The sequence below is a fragment of the Harpia harpyja genome, chromosome 14 (assembly GCF_026419915.1).
Source record: "Harpia harpyja isolate bHarHar1 chromosome 14, bHarHar1 primary haplotype, whole genome shotgun sequence".
In the NCBI taxonomy this organism is placed as follows: domain Eukaryota; kingdom Metazoa; phylum Chordata; class Aves; order Accipitriformes; family Accipitridae; genus Harpia; species Harpia harpyja.
Genome location: NC_068953.1, coordinates 1,741,843 through 1,761,661, shown reverse-complemented (window position 1 = coordinate 1,761,661; position 19,819 = coordinate 1,741,843). Strand labels below are relative to the sequence as shown.

At 66.1% G+C, this 19,819-nt stretch overlaps 1 protein-coding gene across 3 annotated transcripts in view; it reads right to left on the bottom strand.

Moving 5' to 3' along the window:
* Positions 1-1,448: 1,448 nt before the first annotated feature.
* The window catches only part of SDK2 (sidekick cell adhesion molecule 2), a 51,137-nt gene continuing 32,766 nt past the window's right edge, over positions 1,449-19,819 (bottom strand). Inside the window, exons 6-45 of one of the 3 annotated variants that reach the window (XM_052808407.1) lie at positions 19,540-19,651; positions 19,160-19,350; positions 18,897-18,980; positions 18,631-18,825; positions 18,290-18,406; positions 17,974-18,141; positions 17,572-17,674; positions 17,130-17,306; positions 16,899-17,035; positions 16,547-16,694; positions 16,324-16,464; positions 16,049-16,230; positions 15,638-15,753; positions 14,731-14,926; positions 14,370-14,468; positions 13,738-13,929; positions 13,527-13,648; positions 13,347-13,456; positions 13,106-13,256; positions 12,719-12,956; positions 12,521-12,636; positions 12,080-12,269; positions 11,770-11,868; positions 11,234-11,428; positions 10,941-11,142; positions 10,613-10,716; positions 10,426-10,496; positions 10,145-10,280; positions 9,387-9,443; positions 9,020-9,121; positions 8,715-8,830; positions 7,755-7,941; positions 7,122-7,259; positions 6,864-7,040; positions 6,596-6,721; positions 5,678-5,842; positions 5,198-5,338; positions 4,400-4,538; positions 3,967-4,093; positions 1,449-2,884 (exon numbers count right to left, since the gene is read on the bottom strand). In XM_052808407.1, coding sequence (XP_052664367.1) covers positions 2,531-2,884; positions 3,967-4,093; positions 4,400-4,538; positions 5,198-5,338; positions 5,678-5,842; positions 6,596-6,721; positions 6,864-7,040; positions 7,122-7,259; positions 7,755-7,941; positions 8,715-8,830; positions 9,020-9,121; positions 9,387-9,443; positions 10,145-10,280; positions 10,426-10,496; positions 10,613-10,716; positions 10,941-11,142; positions 11,234-11,428; positions 11,770-11,868; positions 12,080-12,269; positions 12,521-12,636; positions 12,719-12,956; positions 13,106-13,256; positions 13,347-13,456; positions 13,527-13,648; positions 13,738-13,929; positions 14,370-14,468; positions 14,731-14,926; positions 15,638-15,753; positions 16,049-16,230; positions 16,324-16,464; positions 16,547-16,694; positions 16,899-17,035; positions 17,130-17,306; positions 17,572-17,674; positions 17,974-18,141; positions 18,290-18,406; positions 18,631-18,825; positions 18,897-18,980; positions 19,160-19,350; positions 19,540-19,651 — 5,921 coding nt within the window. In that variant the 3' untranslated portion in view covers positions 1,449-2,530. Of the gene's footprint in view, positions 2,885-3,966; positions 4,094-4,399; positions 4,539-5,197; positions 5,339-5,677; positions 5,843-6,595; positions 6,722-6,863; positions 7,041-7,121; positions 7,260-7,754; positions 7,942-8,714; positions 8,831-9,019; positions 9,122-9,386; positions 9,444-10,144; positions 10,281-10,425; positions 10,497-10,612; positions 10,717-10,940; positions 11,143-11,233; positions 11,429-11,769; positions 11,869-12,079; positions 12,270-12,520; positions 12,637-12,718; positions 12,957-13,105; positions 13,257-13,346; positions 13,457-13,526; positions 13,649-13,737; positions 13,930-14,369; positions 14,469-14,730; positions 14,927-15,637; positions 15,754-16,048; positions 16,231-16,323; positions 16,465-16,546; positions 16,695-16,898; positions 17,036-17,129; positions 17,307-17,571; positions 17,675-17,973; positions 18,142-18,289; positions 18,407-18,630; positions 18,826-18,896; positions 18,981-19,159; positions 19,351-19,539; positions 19,652-19,819 lie in introns of those variants that run through there. The other 2 variants (XM_052808408.1, XM_052808409.1) reach the window with 2 other exon arrangements.

The following is a 19,819-nucleotide window of genomic DNA, read 5'->3' as shown; positions in this document are numbered from 1 at the left end:
CTCCTCATGGCCAGGGATGGCGAGCAGGGGGGGCCGGGGCTCTGCTCTGCCTCGGCTGCCGGGGCTGCGGCACGCTGCCGTGCTGGGGAGCACACGCAGACCCCACGCAGGAGACTCCTGGGACCTGCATCCCACTGTCCCTGCAGTGGGGGACACATCCAGGGACCGCGTCGGTGGGTCATTGCTGCTCACAGGGGCCGGCACATGCCCTGCGCTGGAGGGGAGCATCCCTCGCACGGGGAGCATGCCTTGCATGGGGAACTCGCCTGTGTTGCTCGACTCCTCAGACCTGCTCTGCCCCGCGTCTCTGGCGGCTCCGCATCCCAGTCGCGGTGGGAGGAAGGTCTCTCTTGCACAAGCCGGGACGCCTGGGGCTGGAGCTGGGCTGCAAACGAGGGGCAGGATTTGGCCAGCCAAACGCAGACCCCCCCTCCCCGACTGCCCCCGTGCAAAACATCTCCATCCCAGCGGAGCATCGGGGCTCTCTCCGCTGCCCAGGGAGAGGACGGGCACCCCTGGGTGCTGTGATCCCTTCGGCGCCAGCTCCCAAGTAGGTCAGATGAGTCACCTGCCAGAAATGCCCTCTGCTCCCGGCGATGCGCCAAGGCGGGGACGGCTTTTCCATCGGCGGCCACCGCAGCATCCCTCCCGTTTCTCCCCAGCCCATGGGATGGCCGAAGGGGGGCTGTGGCACTGGGTTGCACCCCCCCCCCCAGCTCCAACCGTTTCCCCAATGCAGCACCTGCAAAATGCTCCCTCTGGCAGCCTCAGACCCTTCCCCATGTTGGGGTGAGGGTCCGGGCATGTGCCCGCAAGGGGGTCCGAGCCCTCTGCGGGGTCCTGCGGCAGGAGGCTGTGCAGACCCCACAGCCCCCAGTCCTGGTAGCCCCCAGCAAGGGAACAGCCCCCAGCCAAGGAAGCGGGGGCCGGTGCTTTGCTAGCGCTGTCGGCAGGCTGAGCTTTCCCCAGCCCTTGGCTCCAGAGCCATGCTGTTTGCTGCCAGAGGGGTGAAGGCGATGAAACCCGAGCACAGCACCTGGATTTTCCTGCCAGGCTTGAAGGGCAGAGCAGCCCGCACCCGGTGAGCGTGACGGCGAGGGTGGCTGCAAACCGCCCCAGGAGAAATCCCTGGCGCTGGTGATGCGGGACTGCTGCTGGTGATGCTGAAAGCACCCAGTGCAGTGGGGTCACCTCCCTCCTCCCCCTGTCCCACCACCAGGTCCTGTTTTCCTCCAGCTACAGACCCCACTGGGATGGAAACACGGCCATCACGGCTCCCCGCACCGTCCTGGACCTTATCCCGGCACCGCAGCCTCTGGCACCCTCTGCCCGGCTCCTTCCCCAGTGCCATAGGGCCGACAGAAGCCCGGCCAGGGCAGCAGGACAGACGGACGCATCCCGCCAGCCCCTTCGCCGACGCAGCAGGGTGACAGAGAGGCGAGACCGGCTGATCCTCAGGCTGTTTATTGGCATCTCCCTCGGCTCAGCCCGGGCGCCACGGCCCCGCCAGGCTGGTGCCTGGCTCACCGGTAGGCACTGCGGGGGTTTTGCCATGCAGAGACCACCACCACGGCCACGGCCCTGTAGCCCCCCACCCCCCCCAGGGCATCGCTGCCCCCTCGTGCTCCCAGGTCTCTGCACAAAACCCCATTAAAAAAAAACCCCAAACCACCAGAAATGCAAAGGGGTGGTTACGGTCACCACATCACCCCGTCTGAGCCCTTGCCAGAGCCTCTGCACGGCTCCGGGGTGCAAAATCAGTGGGGACATCAGCACCTCGTGCACCCCGGTGGGGCTCTCCTGGGGTTTAAGTCCTGGGTTCTCCGGGGGGGGGGGGGCTGTGCTGGGCCAGGCACAAATGAGGGGAGGAATTAATTGCCCCTTGGTTCCTAGCACAGTGGCTGCCCCCTTCTCCCAAAGGCTGGGGGATCCAGGGTGGGGGTTTCCTGGCCAGCGCTTTTTAAGATCAGCAGAGCTCCTCTTCTCCTCTGCAGTCGGGGGTCTCTGTCACCGCTTGTCCCCAGGTCCTGGGGGAGCCAGAAGCGGAGGCTGGCGGAGGGACCGGGGTTTGGCACGGTGAGAGCCCCTGCACCCAGCCCGGCAGCACCCATGGGACCCCAGTCAGCAGCTCAGGGGCAGCCACGGCAGGCGGCAAGGGCAAAGTCCGGTGCAATCCTGCCGGCACCCCGAGCCCTCCAGCCCCACCTCGGCCGAGGAGTCCGTAACGCAGAAAGCTTTGGCCAAAAAGAGGAGCTGGGTTTTTTTCCCTAGCCCCAGGGAAGGCGCTCGGCGTTCTGCTCCGGCACTGCTGAGAAAGCGAAACACCCGCCGGAGCGCCGAGCCTGAGGCCGCTGCCCACCACGGTACTGCTGCCATCCCCAAGGCCCTTCGGCCTCTCTGCTTCCTCCTCCTCTTCTCCCCCTTGCCGCTTTTTTCTTTTTTCTTAATTTCTTGGGGCTTTTCTTTTTTTTTCTTTTTTTTTTATGTTTTTTTTTTTTTCCTCCTGTTTGTTTTTGCTTCTGTTTAAATATCAAACAAAAGAAGAAAATCCAGCGATGGGGGCTCTGGAGCCAGGGGCCAGGCTACTGGGTGGACGGTAGAGTGTACCGGGCTGGCTGGGGGGGTTGCCGGGGGTCTGGGGGGTGGGAGTCCTGCTGGCTTTGGGGCGGAAGAGGCTGCCCTGCTGCGTGGAGGTACTGTTGGAGAGGGGCGCGTGGTCGGGCTCCCCCGAGTCGCTCTCGGTGTAGCTGTACGCCTGCGCCCGTGAGATGCCCTTCTGCTGCCGCCGCCACGAGTTGTAGTAGGTAGGGTCGCTGATGTAGTGGTTGACGAAGGAGTGGGCTTTCTGGTGGCCGGGGTCCACCTCGTATTCGCTGTCGCTGCCCTAAAAGAACAGGATGGGGAGGTGAGCATGAGGTGGGGGGGCATCACCCACCAGCCCCCAAAATAGGATGACCTCTCCCACTGCTTTTTTGGGGATGCTGGCAAGCACATCTCAAAAGACTTTAGGGGCTGGGACGGCTGCAGCGCCGCTGGGGTGTTTCTGCCTCTTGCTAAAGCAAAATAAAACCTCATACAAAAGGGCTGCAGGGTCCTGGGGTTCTGGGGGGGGGGGGTCCCCGAGGCCGTGATGCCCCCAGGCTGACGGGGAGGGTGTTTTTGGGAGGCGGGTGCTGGCGGCCCTGCCTGCCCGCTGGCAGTAATTGGATTCAGCTTCCCCTGGCCGTGCACAAAGGGCCCATTGAGGGCGGTGGGGAAGCTGCTCCGAGCCAGCGCCAGCTCCTGCCGCTCTTCACAGCTCCTCAAAAGCCACTCGAGCCTCGCTCAGGCAAGAGGGAGCGGAGCCGGCATCTGCTGCGCAAAGGCAAAAGAAACAGCCGGTGTAGGCAACGACTGGGGGCCCCCCTGGGGCCGATCCCCCTCTCGCTCGGCAACAGCCGCGGGGACCCCCGGGACCTTCCCCTGGGCTTCAGCCTCGTCTTTTCAGATGCCGCCCAGCATCCATCCCGGGGGCAACGCTCCCATGGCCTCCCCGGAGCTGCTTGCCTGAGGAGCTGCCCGCGGCCACGCTCCTGCCCCGCCACAGCTGCCCGTTTCTCCGGGAGGAGACAAAGATGCCATTTTGCGGGGTTGGCAGAGCCGCGGCCGTTGCCACCAGCGACCGGGCAGCGGGACAGTCCCCAACCCCGCTGCCCTCCCGTCCCCTGTCCTCGGCAGCCCTGAGGCTGGGGGCTACACACGGGCTGGGGGCTGTGCCAGCTTCGCTCTGGCTCCGTGCCACGAACCCACGGGGGATGCTGCTGCCTAAAAAGCAGGATGGGGTAGGAGAGAGGGACCAGCATTGCTTTTCCCAAATGCGCACCAGGACCTGCATCGTGGTGGGCAGGGGTGATGCTCAGGGAGGGCTCCCAGCACCGTCCATCCTCTCCAAGGTCCCCGTCCCCATGGGCAGCCCCGGGCGGTCACCTGAGAGTCGGAGACCTCGGAGGGCTTCTCCGTCAGGCTGCTGCTCTCGGCGGGGATCAGGTCGTTGTACTTGGTCACGTCCTCGTCCGAGTAGTGGAGGCTGCCGGGGCTGGGCCGTGGCGGGGACCTTGGGGAGAAGTGGGTGCTCAGCGTGGGTCCCCCATTGCGGCTGCGCCACGCAGCGATGAGCCCAGCCGAGCCCCGGGGCAGGCGCAGGGACCACCCCCTAAGCTGTGCTGAGCCCCCACCAAGGACCCTGCCTATGGTCCATTCCCAGCTTTTCAGGCTGTTCAGCATCCTGGCACATCAGGTGCCAGCCTTCCCCAGCCCCGTGCCCATCCCACGGCGAGTGCACGATGGAGGGACAGGAATGACATCTGAAAAACTCCCCCCTCCCCTGTCCGGGGAAGGGGCTGCGGCGAGGGGTTCCTACCGGGTGTAGATGCCATTCTTTCGGCAGAAGGAGTTCTTGACGGAGAGACGCCGGTTGTTGAGCTCCAAGGCGGGGAAGCTGCCTTCGTCCAGGCTCACCATCTCGCCGTGGCTCAGGGCGGTCGCCTTGGAACCGTTCCCTGCGGGATGGGATGCTCAGCCTTCCCCAGACCCTCCCCGGGCAGCACAGCATGGAGGGGCCTGGAGCCTGCACAGGGGGGGCCCAGGGAATGGCCCAGGGAGGGTTGTGCCAGCTCGAGCGTTGGACAGACCAAAGCCTGGGGATGCCCACGATGTGCCAGTCCGGGGGCAGCGGCCACGCATCAGCCCCGTGCCCAGCGCCGCCGGCCGTGCCGAGCCCTGCCCGCCTTGGCTCACACCCTGACCTGCCCCATCGCCTCTGGCTCCCGGCTCAGCGGCTCTGTTTGCTTAACGAGGAGGTCTGGATTTTCCCCACAATTTGAGCCCTTGATACAGCTAAGAAAACAGAGCTGTGTTTGACTAATCCCAATGACCTCTGCTGAGCCCCTGGGCTGCCCTCCCTCTGCAGCTGACAGTGGGACAAGTCACTTATTTAATCTCTAGCTCCCAGTGCTCTCCGGGAAGCTCACAGCATCTTTATCGGATATCACCAAGTCTCTGGAGGAGCCATGCCCTGAGGCAGGCTCCCACCACCCCGCTCAGACCCCAAAGGCAGGCAGGGAGGCCCCGGAGAGGCTCCTATGGGATTGGGGCTCTGCATCCCCCAGCAGGCACCCCAGAGGGTCCCATCACCACCCACCACATCCCCGGCACGCACCTGAGTCTGACTTCTTGGCGTACTTCTTGCTCTGCCCGCGGATGATGAGCACAAAGACGAGCAGGAGGATGAAGATGAGCCCCACCAGGGCGATGACCACCAGGAACCACCACTCCTCATAGAACGGGTTGGCTTTCTGGGCTGGGGCACAGCAGGGAGGATCAGAGGGGGACAGGCATGGGGGGAAAACCAGTATGGGTGGGTAGACCCTGCTGCAGGGCATGGAGTCTCCTTGGGGAACTTTGTGAGACCTGGATCCACGTGAGGGAGGGGGTTAAAGGGGGATAGCAGGAGGCTTTGCAAGGGGAGTGCTGGCAGAAGCTGCTGGCAGCAAGAGCTGGGGCCCTGTAGGAGCCAGGCAGGGTCAAGGAGATGGTTTCAGTGATGGCCATGGGAACAGAGCAATGCCGGGACTCTCCCTCCAGCACAGGGGTGACAGCATCCCCCCGGGGACACCCACATGCTGCCCCCACTGGCTACCTGACACGGAGGGGGAAGGCGTGCTGGGGGTCCCGTAGCCATAGTCATTCACAGCGATGACGCGGAAGTCGTAGCTGACCCCCTGCTTGAGGATGTCCGTGCTGAAGGTGTAGGAGGTCACCTCCTTGGGGATGTCTTTGATGAGGATGTCCCAGAGCCCCTCGTCTGGAAAAGAGAAGGGGCCTAGGAGGGGGAGACCGGCTCTGCAGGATCTCCCTCCATCCAGGAGCGTGTGCCCTCCGCCATCTGCCTGGCCCTCCCAGCCCTGGCAGGCACCGAGCTCACTCGCTGCAGCATCATTAAAAAGCCGTAGCGATGCACGCAGCTGATTGATCTCCTGCCCTGCTCAAAAGCCCAGGGCAAGGCAGCTCCCTGGGGACCTGCTCCCACTGCAGCCCCGGAGCAGCGCCAGCAGCTCCACAGGAGTGAGGGGTTTCCCTCCCTGGCGCTGCTCCCAGTGCGAGGAGTGGTACCGACCCCCGTTAGCGATCGATTGGGTCGTCTGAGCTGCGGTCTCTGCGGCAGGGAGAAATAATTAACTCGGGGCTGCAGGAGAGAGTGTGGCCGTGCCTGCTGGCTCCCTGCCGCGGGGATGGGGAGTCCCAGCTTCCAGCCCTGCCTGCCCCTGCATGCACAGGAACAGGGCCTCCCTGTTTTGGGATAGCCTTGGTACCCCTCAAACCCCCTTGCGTGGCTGGGGGAGCATCAGGACCTCCGTGCCTGTGAGAGCAGCAGCATCGGCAGCGTGGTCCTCATGGACCGGCACAGAGCCGACATGCCAGACACCCGGGTCCTAATCCCCAGCCCAGCCTGCCGGGTGGCCTGGGAGAGGTCGGCACTCCCTGCCTCAGTTTCTCCTGAATCCAAGGCACTGCTGATATTGAGGTAGGGATGGAAAGCAGACAGGAGCTGCAGTACCTGAAGGACGGGCTTCGATGACGTATCTGGTGATGGGTCCTTGGCCGGGGTCCCCGCTCGACCAGTGGATGGTGATAGCCGAGCCGTAGCGAGAGATGAAGGGCTCGCCAGGGGGGCCGGGGGCACCTGAGGACCCAGAGCAGAGCTGGAGGCGTGGGGGTACAAACTGGCATGTGGCCATACCAGCCCTGGTGGCACTGGGGGAACTGTCCCCACCGCACCTCCTCCCTCACCCCGGCACAGCCGTCCCGCACGCTCCCCCCCCTACCTTCCCCAGGCCCCGTGGTGATGTTTGCCTCAACGTCTGGCCCGTAGGCGAAGGTTTTGGCCCGGATTCGGAACCGGTACGTCACACCCTCGGCCAGGTCCTTCACCTTCATCCACAGCGGGCTGTTCCCCTTCACATCCACTGTCACGATCTTACTGACACCTGCGGGGACGGAGGCTGAGCTGGGTCTTCCCCGGAGCCCTCCCAGCTCCTGCCAATGCCCCCAGCCTCCCCCCAGCACCCCCGCCGTGCCCTCACCGTCCACGGGCATGCAGGGCTCGTAGACCAGCCTGTAGCCCTCGAGGACGCCGTTGGGCTGTGGTGGTGGCTCCCAGGACACGTTCACCGACGTGGTGGTCAGCTCGCTGAACCGTATGGAGCCGGGAGCGCTGGGGGCTGTGAGGGAGCAGGGTGGCCGGGGCCGGCTCAGCGCTCCCAGGGGTGACCCCCAGCACCAAGCCAGCCCCCCTCCCTGCCTCCACCTTAACGGGGCTGGGGCACTCGTCATCACCATCTCACACCACCCTGGTGCCACCCCACTGCGCCCTCATCCCCACTAAAGCAAAGACCCTGCCAGGCCACCGCGCACGGCTGGGGGAATGAGTCTCCTTCTCCTTGTCCCTCCTCCTGAGACCTTCGTCCTTCTCAAGTCTCAGCCAAGACCTTCACCTCCACGTGCCCCCCAACCCACAAACCCTCTGGGGTGAGCCCAGGGCTGGTCTCTGCTTGGGATTGCAGGAGCTGGGGTGCAGCTGGGATGAAGGGGGCATCAGCCAGACATCACTGGAGCTGGACCCATGGAGACAGCTCCCCGCAGAGCCCAGGGGCAGGAGGGTCTGGATGCGACCGTGCTGAGTGAAGGGCTGGGGGCAGCCCTGCCATGGGCCCCACCTGCCTGCTGCGTTCGGCCCTTGACGGGGGGGCTGCGGGGTCCGTCTCCCGCAGCATTGAAGGCGGCGACGCTGACCCAGTACGAGGTGTACCCCGTCAGGTTCTTCAGCTTCACCCCGTTCTCGGGCAGAAAGAGCGTCTTCACCCGCGCGCTCTCGTTCTGGCTCTGGGCCTCCCAGAAGTGGATCTGCAGGAGGAGGAGGGGGCATGGAGACCCCGGTGATGCACACATCCAGCCCATCTCACCTTCCCCACACCCTTTGCTATGCCCAAACACCCTGCACAGCCCTGTCTGGGCTCCTAAGCCCCTGTCCCAGAGTGGCTGGGGGTCTGAGCATGCTGGAGTGAATGGAACGGCCTCTCCTCCAGGATGGCTCCAGGCTGTGCTGGGCATCAGACATGACCCCCGCTCGCAGCTGGCTCAGGGCCCAGCATCGCTGATCTCCACACCAAGCACGCTAAGGTCACCTTTGAGCTGTGCCTAATTCTCAAAGGACGGCGCCGAGCAGGAGGAACCACCGTGGATGTGACCAAGGAGGTGCCCAGAAGCGTGGGGCTGGGCATCCCGGCTCCATCCCGGCTCCATCCCGGCTCCATCCCGGCTGGATCCGAGGACCGACGGCGCCATCTGCCGCCCCGCGGCCGCTCGGCACCGGGATGGGACACCCGGCATCTCCCCCGGGATACCCAGCATCTCCCCCGGGATACCCAGCATCTCCCCCGAATCCCTTCCCCAACGGCATGCATAGCATCTCCCAGGGCACCCAGCATCTCCCCGACACCCGACATCTCCCCAGATCCAACAACACAGCGTCTCCCAGGGGAGCTCAGCACCCCCCAAAGACACCCAGCATCTTCCCAGGGCGCCCTGTGCCCCTCCTCTGCCAGGAACCCAGCACCTTCCCAGGGCACCCTGTGTCTCCGAGCCCCGGCTCGGTGCCAGCTCCCAGGACGTGGTACCTTGTAGCCCTGGATGTCCCCGTTCTGGCTCTCGGCCGGTGGCGGTTCCCAGGTGACATCCAGCTGGGTGGCCGTGGCCGCCTGTACCGCCACGTTCTGCGGCGTGCCGGTGGGCACTGTGCCGAAGGAGGGGACAGTGTCACAGCCCAGCCGGGACCAGGGAGGGGAAAGCCCCCCCCTTGATGCGGGGGACGCGCTGCCTTGTTTTGGCACGAGCGTGGGGTACCAGGGCAGTGGAGCCCCCTCCCCGCAGCTCCCGGCTGTGGGCAGCCCCTCGCAAGGCAGGACCGTGCCGGCAGACTCACCCGCTTCACCCACGAAGACCTCCTGGGGGGGGCTGGGGGGGCCCTCACCCACAGCATTATACACACTCATGCGGATCTCGTAGCGCCGGTGCTTGCTTAGGTCTGCGGGGGGAAAGGGGAGAAGGGGTGAGCGGAGCCCTCCCCGCAGCCAGAGGTGTGGGGGTCCTGCTACCCCCGAGGGACCCAGCAGAGCCCCCCCTTGCTGGGGGGGCTCCCCAAGGAGCAACAGGAGCAGACAGGCAGAGGTGTCCCCTGGGCACGGGGCATGCGGTTCACCCCACGGCACAGGCAGGCAGAGGGGAGGGACACACGGGGGGGGTGGCAGTGGGGAGGACACGTACGGGGGGGCAGGGGAGCGGTGACTTACTGTCCAGCTCATACTGGGTGAGGGAGACCTCGCTGAGGTTGTGCACGGTGTAGACGGCTGGGTGGCACAGGGCAGGGAGAGCAGGCAGCTGGTTAGTCCCGCAGGTGGCATAAGTGGGTTCCCACCTCTGAGCACCCACCCCAGCACAGCTGCCCACCCCAGGGTGGGCCAGGGGTCCCCTGCAAGGGTCCTGTCACCCCCTCAGGAGCCAATGGAGCTGTCACAGCACCAAGGAGCCTTTCCGTCCTCCAGCCCCATCCCCTGAGCGGCACAAGCTGGGCATCGGGGTCTCCACGGGGGGGGTCCGACCACAGCTAAGAGCGGTGGATGGGGCGAAGTCCGGTCTTGGGCTCTGCCCTTGTCACTCGTGTCTCTGCTGTCCCCAGAGTGGATGTGACCCTGTTCCCTTTGGGGTCTGAGGACGGCAGCAGACCCAGACACACACAGCGGGACGTCACACAGACACCCACGTTAGGTGCAGACACATGGACACCCACACTACAGGGACACGGGGGCTGAGCACAGCGGGACTGAGCCAGCGACAACACAGACAACCGTGTTAGGGACCATGGACCTGGTGGCACGAGGGGGCCGGTGACAGCTCCGTGGGGCGCAGCCCGACCCTGACAGCTCCAGGCTGGTACCCAGGAGAGGCCGTGGAGCGCAGGATGCTGCCCTGTGCCATCCTCCATCTGCCACTGCTGGGTCGCCCCCCCCAGCCACACACCCCCAGGGTCCACGGGGCCGCGGGCACTCACGGGTGAGCTCGGCCCACGTGGCGCCGGGGTTGCCGATGCCGCGCAGGGTGAAGCCGCGCAGGCTGTCGTACACCAGCTCGCGGTAGCGGAGGCGGAAACCCAGCAGGATCCCGTTGATCTTGTCCTCGGCTGGGGGCTGCGTGGGGAGGACAGTGAGGGGCTGCTCTGACCCGGGGCTCCCCGGCACCCCGAGATGGCTGTCCCCAGTACGCCCCGGTGTCACCTCCCAAGGGGGCAGGCGGCCAGCCCTGTGACACTCCGCAAGGCGGAGGGTACTGTACCTGCCAGCGGATGAGCACCGACGTGGTGGTATGCGGAGTGACGGAGAGGATGGTGGGGGCTTCCTCGGGGGCTGGTGGGGGGGGGAGAAGCGGGTGGTGAGGCTTCAGAGATGCCCTGGGCATGGGGGGATGCCCAAGCAGGGGGGCAACCCCTCTCCCTGCCCCAGGAGCCGCAGCCTGCTCTGACCTGCCTGCAGGGTGGTGAGCGACTCCGACTCCTCGCTGTACTCGCTGTCCCCGATGTCGTTCGTCGCCTTCACGCGGAACTTGTAGGAGGTGAAGGGCTTCAGCCTGCATGGAAGCAGAGCGGGTCGGTGACAGTGAGACCGGTGGATGACCCCGTAAGCCACCCTCCCTCCCGCAGGGCACATCGGCCAGTGCTTCCCGACCTCGGTGCGAGCCCTTCTCATCGGACGGGGAAACCGAGGCACGGGGCAACTGCCCAAAGCAGAGCCCATCACCTCCCCGGCTCCCCATCGCACCAGGGCACTGTTGAAGGCGAACCCGCGCCTCACCTGTCCACGACGAAGGCGGTCACGTTGTGGCTGACGGAGGCAGAGTGCAGTGCCCACTCGCCGTCGGGCAGCTCGCGGGTCTGCACCGTGTAGTAGCGGACGGGGGAGAGCCCGTCGCTGCCCGGCTCCCAGGAGAGCATCACGCTGCGGGCTCGCACCTCCTCCTGCTGGGCCAGCGGCTTCCCGGGGGGCTGCGGGCGGTCTGGGAGAGGCGAGGGGCTGGGAGCACCACGGGCACGCCGCAGGCATGCACAGCCCCGTCCCGCAGGCTGGACCCCCCCCCCCCCCATTACCTCTCTTCTCCGTGGTCACCACGAGAGCTTCGGCCGCCTCGCCCCAGCCCTTGCGGGTCTGCGCCGCGATGCGGAAAAGGTACGTTGCCTCGGGCTGGAGGCTGGTGGCCGTGTACTGCCGGGCGCTGGGCTCCAGCACCTCCACGGCGGCCGAGTTGACGGCGGTGGTGTTGAGGCGGTGGGTGACCTGGTACGCTGCGGGGAAGGGAGCGGCACGGTGGGGCTGGTGGAGGGGATGCCGTCCTGGGCTCCCCCCGTCCCGTGCATGCCTCCCTCCTCCCGCCCTGCTCACGCAGAGGGCCAGCAACAAGGGGTTTTTGGCTCCCTGCACGGGGGAGCTCACACGCAGCCAGGGACCCAGCACAACCTGCTGAGTGGGGAAACTCCAGCCCTGGGGATAACGGGCTTCGAGATGCTCAGGGGGGTCTCAGGGAGCTGGTCTCTGCCACCCCATGCTGATCCCTGCTCTCACGGGACCTCCGGACCTGTCTGCAGAGCATCCCACCGTGGCACAACCGGGATGGCTCCCCACCTACCCAGGATGATGCCGTTGGGTGCCGTGGGTGGCTGCCAGATGAGCCGCACCAAGGTGGTCCTCACTTCGGGGAAGAGGATCCCCACGGGGGGCCCAGGCACTGGAGTGGGGAGAGACAGGGTTCACCGGGGAGTGCACAAGCGCGTGCAAAGTGCCAGTTCCCATCCCTTGGGAATGGGAGCCCTGGGTGTCCTGGTCAGGAGGGAGAGGGATCGCCCCAGGGAACAGGGATGGGATGGGAAGGCCTTAGGCACCCAGGGGACCCCCCAGCCCGTTTGGGTCTCTCTGCCCATCTGGGTGCTATTACCCACCATCATCCAGCGTCCGCTCGAGGATGGGGGGCCGGCTGGGCACACCGTCACCGATCCTGGTGAAGGCCAGCACACGGATCTCATACAGCGTGTATTTGCCCAGCCCGGTCAGCTGGGCGCTGCGGGAGGCATTGCCCTCCGCCAGCCAGAACCGGGCACGCGTGTCTAATTCCTTCTCCTTGTACACCACCTGCAACAGACCCCGTGTGACATGGCCAGACAGGGCTACAGCCCCAGGACGGAGCAGGGTGGCAAAATTTGGCACAGGTGGGCACCATTTCTTGCAGGTGGCACAACCGGGGACCTGGCAGGCTGCAGGGTGATTCCCCCCCCCAGGGAAAGCCATGCTTCCCGGGTCTGCGGGTGAGGTTGGCAGGGCACGGGGCAGGGTTGCAGGCAGGCAGGCAGAGCCGCAGCACCGGGGCTGGGGTAGGTGCTCACCTTGTAGCCCAGGATGAGGCCGTTGCAGTCTGCCTCGGGGATGTCGCTCCATTGCACCAGCATGCTGCTGGAGGAGGTGGCCAGCGCCGACACGTTGCTGGGGCCGGAGGAGGGCACTGGAGGGGGGAGTGAGAGCGGGGGTCAGTGGCCAGATCCAGCCGGGGTGGGTGGCCGGTGCTGCGGGGTGGGCAGCGGTACCTGACTCCCGGGTGCGTCCCACCACCGAGCGGCTCCAGGGCCCCGAGCCGATGGCGTTGAAGGCTTGGACCTGCACCCGGTATTCGGTCCACTCCTCCAGGTCCTCGATGGTGTACTCCCGCTCCACGCGGTCGTGGACGACGTGCATCGCCGGCTGCCCTCGCCCGTCCGAGCGTGCGTACCGGATCTTGTAGCCCACGGCGTCGGGGTTCCCGTTGTACTCCTGCTCCTGGAGGGGCTGGCCCCAGCCGGCAGAGATGGGCACCGTCACTCCCACGTTCCCGCAGCCACCCCAGCACAGCTCCCCACGCTCCCGCCTGCCCCCACAAGCCCTGCGCCTGTGGGCACAGACCCCCCCCCAGAGCCACGGTCCCCCCCCCCCCTCACCATCCAGCGCAGCCACAGGCTGGTCTCACTGGCTGTCCTCAGGGTGACGTTGGCGGGTGCCATGTCCGGGGGGGCCTGGAGGGTCTGGATTCTCCGGGAGGGCAGGCTGGGGGGGCTGGTGCCCACGATGTTCACCTGCCGCATGCGGAAACTGAGAGACAAGGGGGGGGGGGTCACGGCGGGGGGCAAGAGGGCTCCGGTCCCCTGAGGACGATGCCACAGAACCATCCTGGCCACTCGCCTGTAGTAGGTGTAGGGCTTCAGGTTGGGCACCTCCATGGAGCGGGCATCGGGCTCGTTAGCGAGCTGGTGGACGAGCCCCCACTCTTCAGCCTCGCCGCTCTGGCCCACCTGTGGGATGGGAGTGGGGTGAGCTGTTCCCCAGCACCCCCTGACCCCCCCCTCCCCAGCCGCCCCATACCTGTGCCTCCACCTGCCAGCGGGAGATGGAGGTTTTGCCGTCGTAGCCCGGGCGAAATTGGAGGGTGACGGAGCGGGGTCCGATGTTGGAGATGCCCAGGTTGGTGGGCGCACCGGGGAGCTCTGCGGGGAGAGGGCAGGGTGGGTGGCACCGGCCGCTCGCCCCCAGCACCGCCTGCAGCCTGCCGGCATCCCCGCACCGCCGCGCTCACCTGGTGGTACCCCGGAGGAGATGGTGGAGGAGGAGACCTGGCCCTGGCCCTTGGACGTCATGGCAGCTACCTCGATGGTGTAGGTGGTGAGGGCGGTGAGACCGGTGACGCGGTACTCCAGGGTGACGTTGGGCAGGTAATGGGTCACCCGCGTGTTGGTGCGGTTGTATTCTTCCCAGGAGATCCGGTAGCCTGAAATGTGCCCCGTGCCGTCAGCCCCCATTGTTGCCTACCCCGAGGGGCTGAGTGGGGCCAGGGGAGATGCTGTGGGGTGGGAAGGGGACCCGGGGGAGGATGCTGCGGGGTGGGAGATGCTGCAGGGTGGGAAGGGGACCAGGGGGAGATGCTGCGGGGCGGGAGATGCTGCGGGAAGGATGCTGCGGGGCGGGAGATGCTGCGGGGCGGGAGATGCTGCGGGGCGGGAGATGCTGTGGGAAGGATGCTGCGGGGCGGGAGATGCTGCGGGGCGGGAGATGCTGCGGGGCGGGAAGGGGGCCGGGGGGAGGATGCTGCGGGGTGGGAGATGCTGCAGGGTGGGAAGGGGACCAGGGGGAGATGGTGCGGGGTGGGAGATGCTGCGGGGCGGGAAGGGGGCCGATGCAGGAGCTGGCTACCTGTCGGTGCTCCCTTACCTGTCAGGATGCCGTTCTTCTCCAGCGGCTCTTGCCAGCTGACTTTCAGGGATGTGTCCAGGATGTCACTGAAGCTGAGATGTCCCACGGGGCCAGGCACTGCCCAAAGACACCCAGGCTCAGCACGCAGCCGCACACCCGAGGGCAGGAGCCCTCGGCACCCACGGGACCCCCGCAGGGAGCGAGCGTGGAGGGGACTCCCCTTGCCTGGGGCTTCCCGGGGCTCAGCGGCACCCTGGTTCCACATCCCCACAGGCAACACCAGTGGGACCAAGTCCCCCATTTCGGGGCTGCTCCCACCCTCCCCGGGAGCCGCGGGTGGGCAGGGTCCGTCCCGCGGGAACGCAGAGCCTCCCCGTACCGTCCTCGTGGGTGCGCACCAGCTGGGGGGGGCTGCGCGGGCCGTCCCCCGGCGTGGTGAAGCACAGCACCGAGGTGAAGTACTCGGCGAATTTCCGCAGCCCGGCCACATAGCCCACGTGGACGCTGTCCTGGAAGTTGGGCCGCACCGTCACCACCGTCGCCTCTTCCTCGTGCTCCGGCTCCCAGGCGATGAGCTGCGGGAAGAAGGAGCTGGGACAACGATACCGGGTACCGGCATCCCCACCGCGCACATCGGTACCACAAATACCCTCCTCCGGGGCACCTCCGGCCTCTCCTTATTTATTCAGAGTTGATTAAATATCAATTAATTGTGCAGGGAACACTTGATGCCTTTAACAGCATGTGTTTACCCGTACGAGCCGATACGGAACGCGTGCTTTGTGATTAACTCCCATTGATAACGGCGTGTAATCGCCCACTCGCCTGCATTTAGGAGGGATGTTTGGGCATTTAATTGGTATTGTGTGAGATAGCCTATAGCAACTTAATTAAATACTAATTAGGCCCTAAAAATACTAATCAAAAATACTAAGTGTCATTTAATAAGAATGTTAAATATCCTACTTGCTCTGGTTATCTCATTCAGTGGCAATTAAATTCCTGAACTTCTTTTGAGTGGATTAAGAAACAAGTTGAATGTTTTAATTCAATTTCATTAATGTAAATTTGAATTAATTGCAATTTGGAATTAATTACAGAGCATGGGAGGCTCCGAGCCCATGCAAGTGTTAAATCTCAGTAACTATTATTTTAACAGTCAGGCCGGAACCAATTAAAATCTGGGGTTTTGTCGAGAAGTCGAGCCAGTTTGTGAAGGTCGGCTGAGGGGCTTCCCCTCCCCGGCTGCCCCGATTTTGGGGAGACCCGCAGGAATCGCCCCTCACCTTGTACCCCTGGTTGATGCCGTTGATGAACTGGGGGCTGGGGGGGTTCCAGGTGAAGCGGATGGTGGTGGAGTTGGTGGCCTCGGTCTGCACGTTCCCCGGGGGCACCGTGGGGACTGCCGGGATGAAGGGATGGCTCACAGCGGCTCCGGCTCCGCAAGGTCCCCTCCATCGGCCAGGCGTCAACCCCTTGGGACCCCGAGCACCCAGGGTGGTGCCCCAAGACACCCCTGACTGGGCCAGCCCTGCAGCCCCTGCTCATCCCTCCCCAGCAGGTCCCAGTCTCCCTGGGACCCCCAAACCCATCCTCCTGCCACCCATCCCCAACAGCCCCATGGCACAGCCTGTCGCCATCGGGGCGAACGCCAAGCTCCTGCCCGTCCCTGCCCGTCCCTGCCCGTCCCTGCCTACCTCCCTGCAGCGTCCACTCGGTCACCTTCATGCTGTAGACCCCCAGGCCGGCACTGTTGTACGCCGCCACCTCAATCTCATAGTTGGTCCAGATGATGAGGTCCTCCAGGAGCAGGTTGTTGACATCGGCGTTGGTGATGTTCTTGAACTGGTAGCCCACAGGCAAACCAGCCAGGCAGTACCTGGGGACCAGGGGCTGTCAGAGCTGCCGGCGTCCTCACCGGCACCCTGGGATGCCGGGGATGGGGCACCCGCGCTCCCCCGCTGGTGCCTACCGGATGATGTAGCCCTTGAGGACACCGTTCTGGTGGCTTTCGGGGGGCGGCTGCCACTGGATCATGATGGACTGGTTGGTGCGGCCGCTGGCGATGACGTTCTGGGGAGGTGCGGAGGGGGGCTCCTCAGGCAGGGACACCCTGGAGGGGGGGGGGGGGGATGAGCCAGAGATGAGCACCCAGGGCCACCGGCCCCCCCTGGGACCCCCCGGCCACGGCTCACCTCTCCGTGTCCTTGCTGAACTGCCCCCTGCCCACGTCGTTCACAGCGCAGAGGCGGAACTGGTAGGAGCGAGCGGGGACCAAGCCCCGCACCATCACCGACGTCGACTCGGGGTCCACGCTGGCCAGCAGCACGGTCCAGGGCGCGTCTGGGGGGGGGGGGGGAGAGAGGGGCAGCGGGGTGGAGGACCCGACCTACAGGACATCGGGGTCCCCTGCCCAGCTTATGAGTCCCGTGGTCCCCAAGCTCCCCGCAGCATCCCTTGCCCACTGCCCCCGGGTGATGCCAGACTTTGCCCGGTGCCAGCCTAGCTGGGGCCAGCGGTGCCGGGGAGGTGGGAGCAGCCCCTTACTGTTTTCGGAGACCTCCACGACGTAGCGGAGCAGGGGGCTGTTGCCATCGAAGGGCTTGGCCCAGGTGAGGTTGATGGCCCGTTTCTCCAGGGGGCTGAGGGTGGCCGTGGGGCTCTCGGGGGCATGGGGGAGCTGCCTGGACAGGGGGGGTTAGGGAGGGGACGGTTAGGGAGGGGGCACAGCCCAGGGCGTGGGGTGCCGGTGGGGATGAGGGGGGGGGGGGGTCTCACCGGACGCGGAGGTGGGCGCTGCGCGAGTCGTTGCCCCCGGCTGAGACCACCTTGCAGGTGTAGGTGCCGATGTCGCCCGACCAGGTCTGGGAGATGTGCAGGGTGCCCAGCTCGTCCAGGCGCACCCGTGGGCCGCTCTCCGGGCTCAGCGGTGCCCCGTCCTTCTCCCAGACGTACCTGTGCCGGGGGGGGGGTACCCAGAAGTCCTGACACCCTGCAGCCCCTCACAAGGAGAGGGGCCCAGGGGTCCCGCCGGTGTGCCGGGCTCCCCGTGCGCAGGGCACCAGGTGGCACTGCAGGACCAGCAGTGCAGGGCTGGGGATGGAGGCACCCACCATTTGCCCACTCCCTCCCCAGGCCCCCCCGGGAAGCGGTGATGGCAGGCAGGAAGGCTGGGGGTGCCCAGACCCCCCCCCAAGCCTCCCAGCCCCATCGCACATACCTGACGTCCACGCTGGGGTCGTGGGTGACCCCGCAGCTCATGATGGCTTTGGTCCCTTTGATGACGCTCTGGTCCTGCGGCGGGTCGGTGATACGTGTCCTTGCTATGGGTTTGGGGGGGGGGACATGCAGGATGAGGCACTGGCACCCGGAGGGCTGCAGGGGTGGCATCGGCAGGGGACAGCCCAAGTTTGCACCCACGCAACCCAACCAGCCACGTGCCAGAGCCCATCCTCGGCACCCCCGGAGAGCTCCATCCCGCACCACGCACGGTGGGAGACAGCACCCGGCTGCCCACGGAGCTGGGCAGGGTCCATCCTGCGCCGTGCAGGCAGGCAGGGCGGCAGGCAGAGCCCGGCTGCCGCAGAGCCGGGTGACGCGGGCACGCCGGCGGGTGCCTTACCCCAGACCACCAGGTCGGCAGACGCCTCGTCCACGCCGCGGGAGTTGGTGGCCAGGCAGGCGTAGGTGCCGGCGTCGGCGAGGTGCGCGGGGCTGACGAGCAGGCTGCCCGACTCCAGCAGGGTGAAACGCGGGAGCTGCACCGAGCCGCTGGCCAGGATCCGCTCCCCTGGGTGACGCAGGGGAGCCCCATCAGCAAACAGTGCCCCCCGGCCATCGGCCAAGCCTGGTGGCCACTGAGCCAGGTGGCCGTGGAGCTTGCGGAGGATGCCCTGGGGCCACGCTTGCCCGCACCCCAGCGCCCTCAGCCCCTTTACCTTTCTGCCACGTGATGGCCGGGCGCGGAGCCCCCGAGGTCTCGCAGTTGAGGATTACGGACATGCCATCAATCACCGTGCTGTCCTGGGGACCCCTGGTGATGTTGGGGGCGATGCCTGTGGGGTAGAGAGATGCACAGCCCCCCCTGAAGCCCTTCCCAGTGCCCAGCCTGGAGCTGACCCGCTCCTGGGGCATGGGGGGGGGGGGGTCCCATCACCACGGGAGGGTTTCCTGGGGTTCCTGAGCCCCCCGTGGAGCCCAGCCAGGGTGTCCCAGGCACATCCCACCCACTGCCCAGGCAGGGCACCCTGGGCTCCAGGGTGGGGGGGCTGGCACCTACTGGTCACGGCCAGGTACGTGGTGGTCTGCACCTCGCCGGCCGCGTTGCGGGCAAAGCACTGGAACATGCCGGTGTCGTCGGGGACCAGCCCACTGATCTGCAGGCTGCCGTCCGCCAGGAGCTGGAAGCGGGACAGCTTCTCCAGGCGGATGAGGGCAGCATCCTTGTACCAGGCCATCTCGGGGGGGGGCACGCCTGCAAAGGCCAGGGCCAGGTCAGGCACGGGACCGTGGCAGCACGGGGAGGGCGGCTGGGGAGCGGCTCACCTTTGGCTTGGCAGGGGATGGCGACCACCTTCTCCATCTCGGCTGTGATGTGCCTCTCCGGCTCCTTGATGAACTGTGGTGGCTCTGCAAAGGGAAGCCCGACGATGGGCAGGGGGTTGCATTAAAGCTCGGGTCCTCTGGCCCCACCATCAAACGACCCCCACTGACTCCCCCGCCTGTTGCTTCCCATCTCAGCCCCGGGGGCTGAGACCGCCTCAACTCATTGCACGTGTGGTTTAGGCTACCCGTGGCCAGGGCCTCACCCAGGACGGAGAGGTAGGCACCCTCAGCCACGGCGGGCACGCTGCTGCTGCGGAGCACGGCCTCGCACTCGTAGTAGCCGCTGTCGCTCAGCGTGGGGTTGAGGATGGTGAGCCGGCGGCTGTAGTCGCTGATGCCGCTGGAGAGGGGCACCCCGTCCTTCTTCCAGATGATGTGCAGCTTGATCAGCGGCCTGGGGGGGGGGGGGGGGTCAGGAGCATGTTGAGAGACAGCCCCAGCCCCTCCAAATCCCCACCTCACTCCATCCCATGGTACCCAGGAGCCCTGGTGGGAAGGGACCTGGGGGCACCCAGCCCTGGAGCCGGGCGATGCCAACAGGGAGATGCCCCGTCCCCATCCCGTGTGCCCCGACGCTACTCGCCTGGCGTTGGCCACACACTCCATGGTCACCTCCGAGGTCCCGGCCACCACACTGGTGTTCCTGGGTGGGACAATGATGGTGGGTGCGATGGGATCAGCTGGGCCACCCACATCTGGGGAGAAGGAGGCCAGAGGGACAGCCATCAGCACCCCCTGCTCACCCCTATGGCACCCCAGCCCCCAGCGAGGCTGATGGGGCACCCAAAGCCCCATGCTTGCTCTGCCTGGCATGGAGGAGACAAAGGTAGCAGGGACCAAAGGGCCGTGGGCTCTGCTCTCCC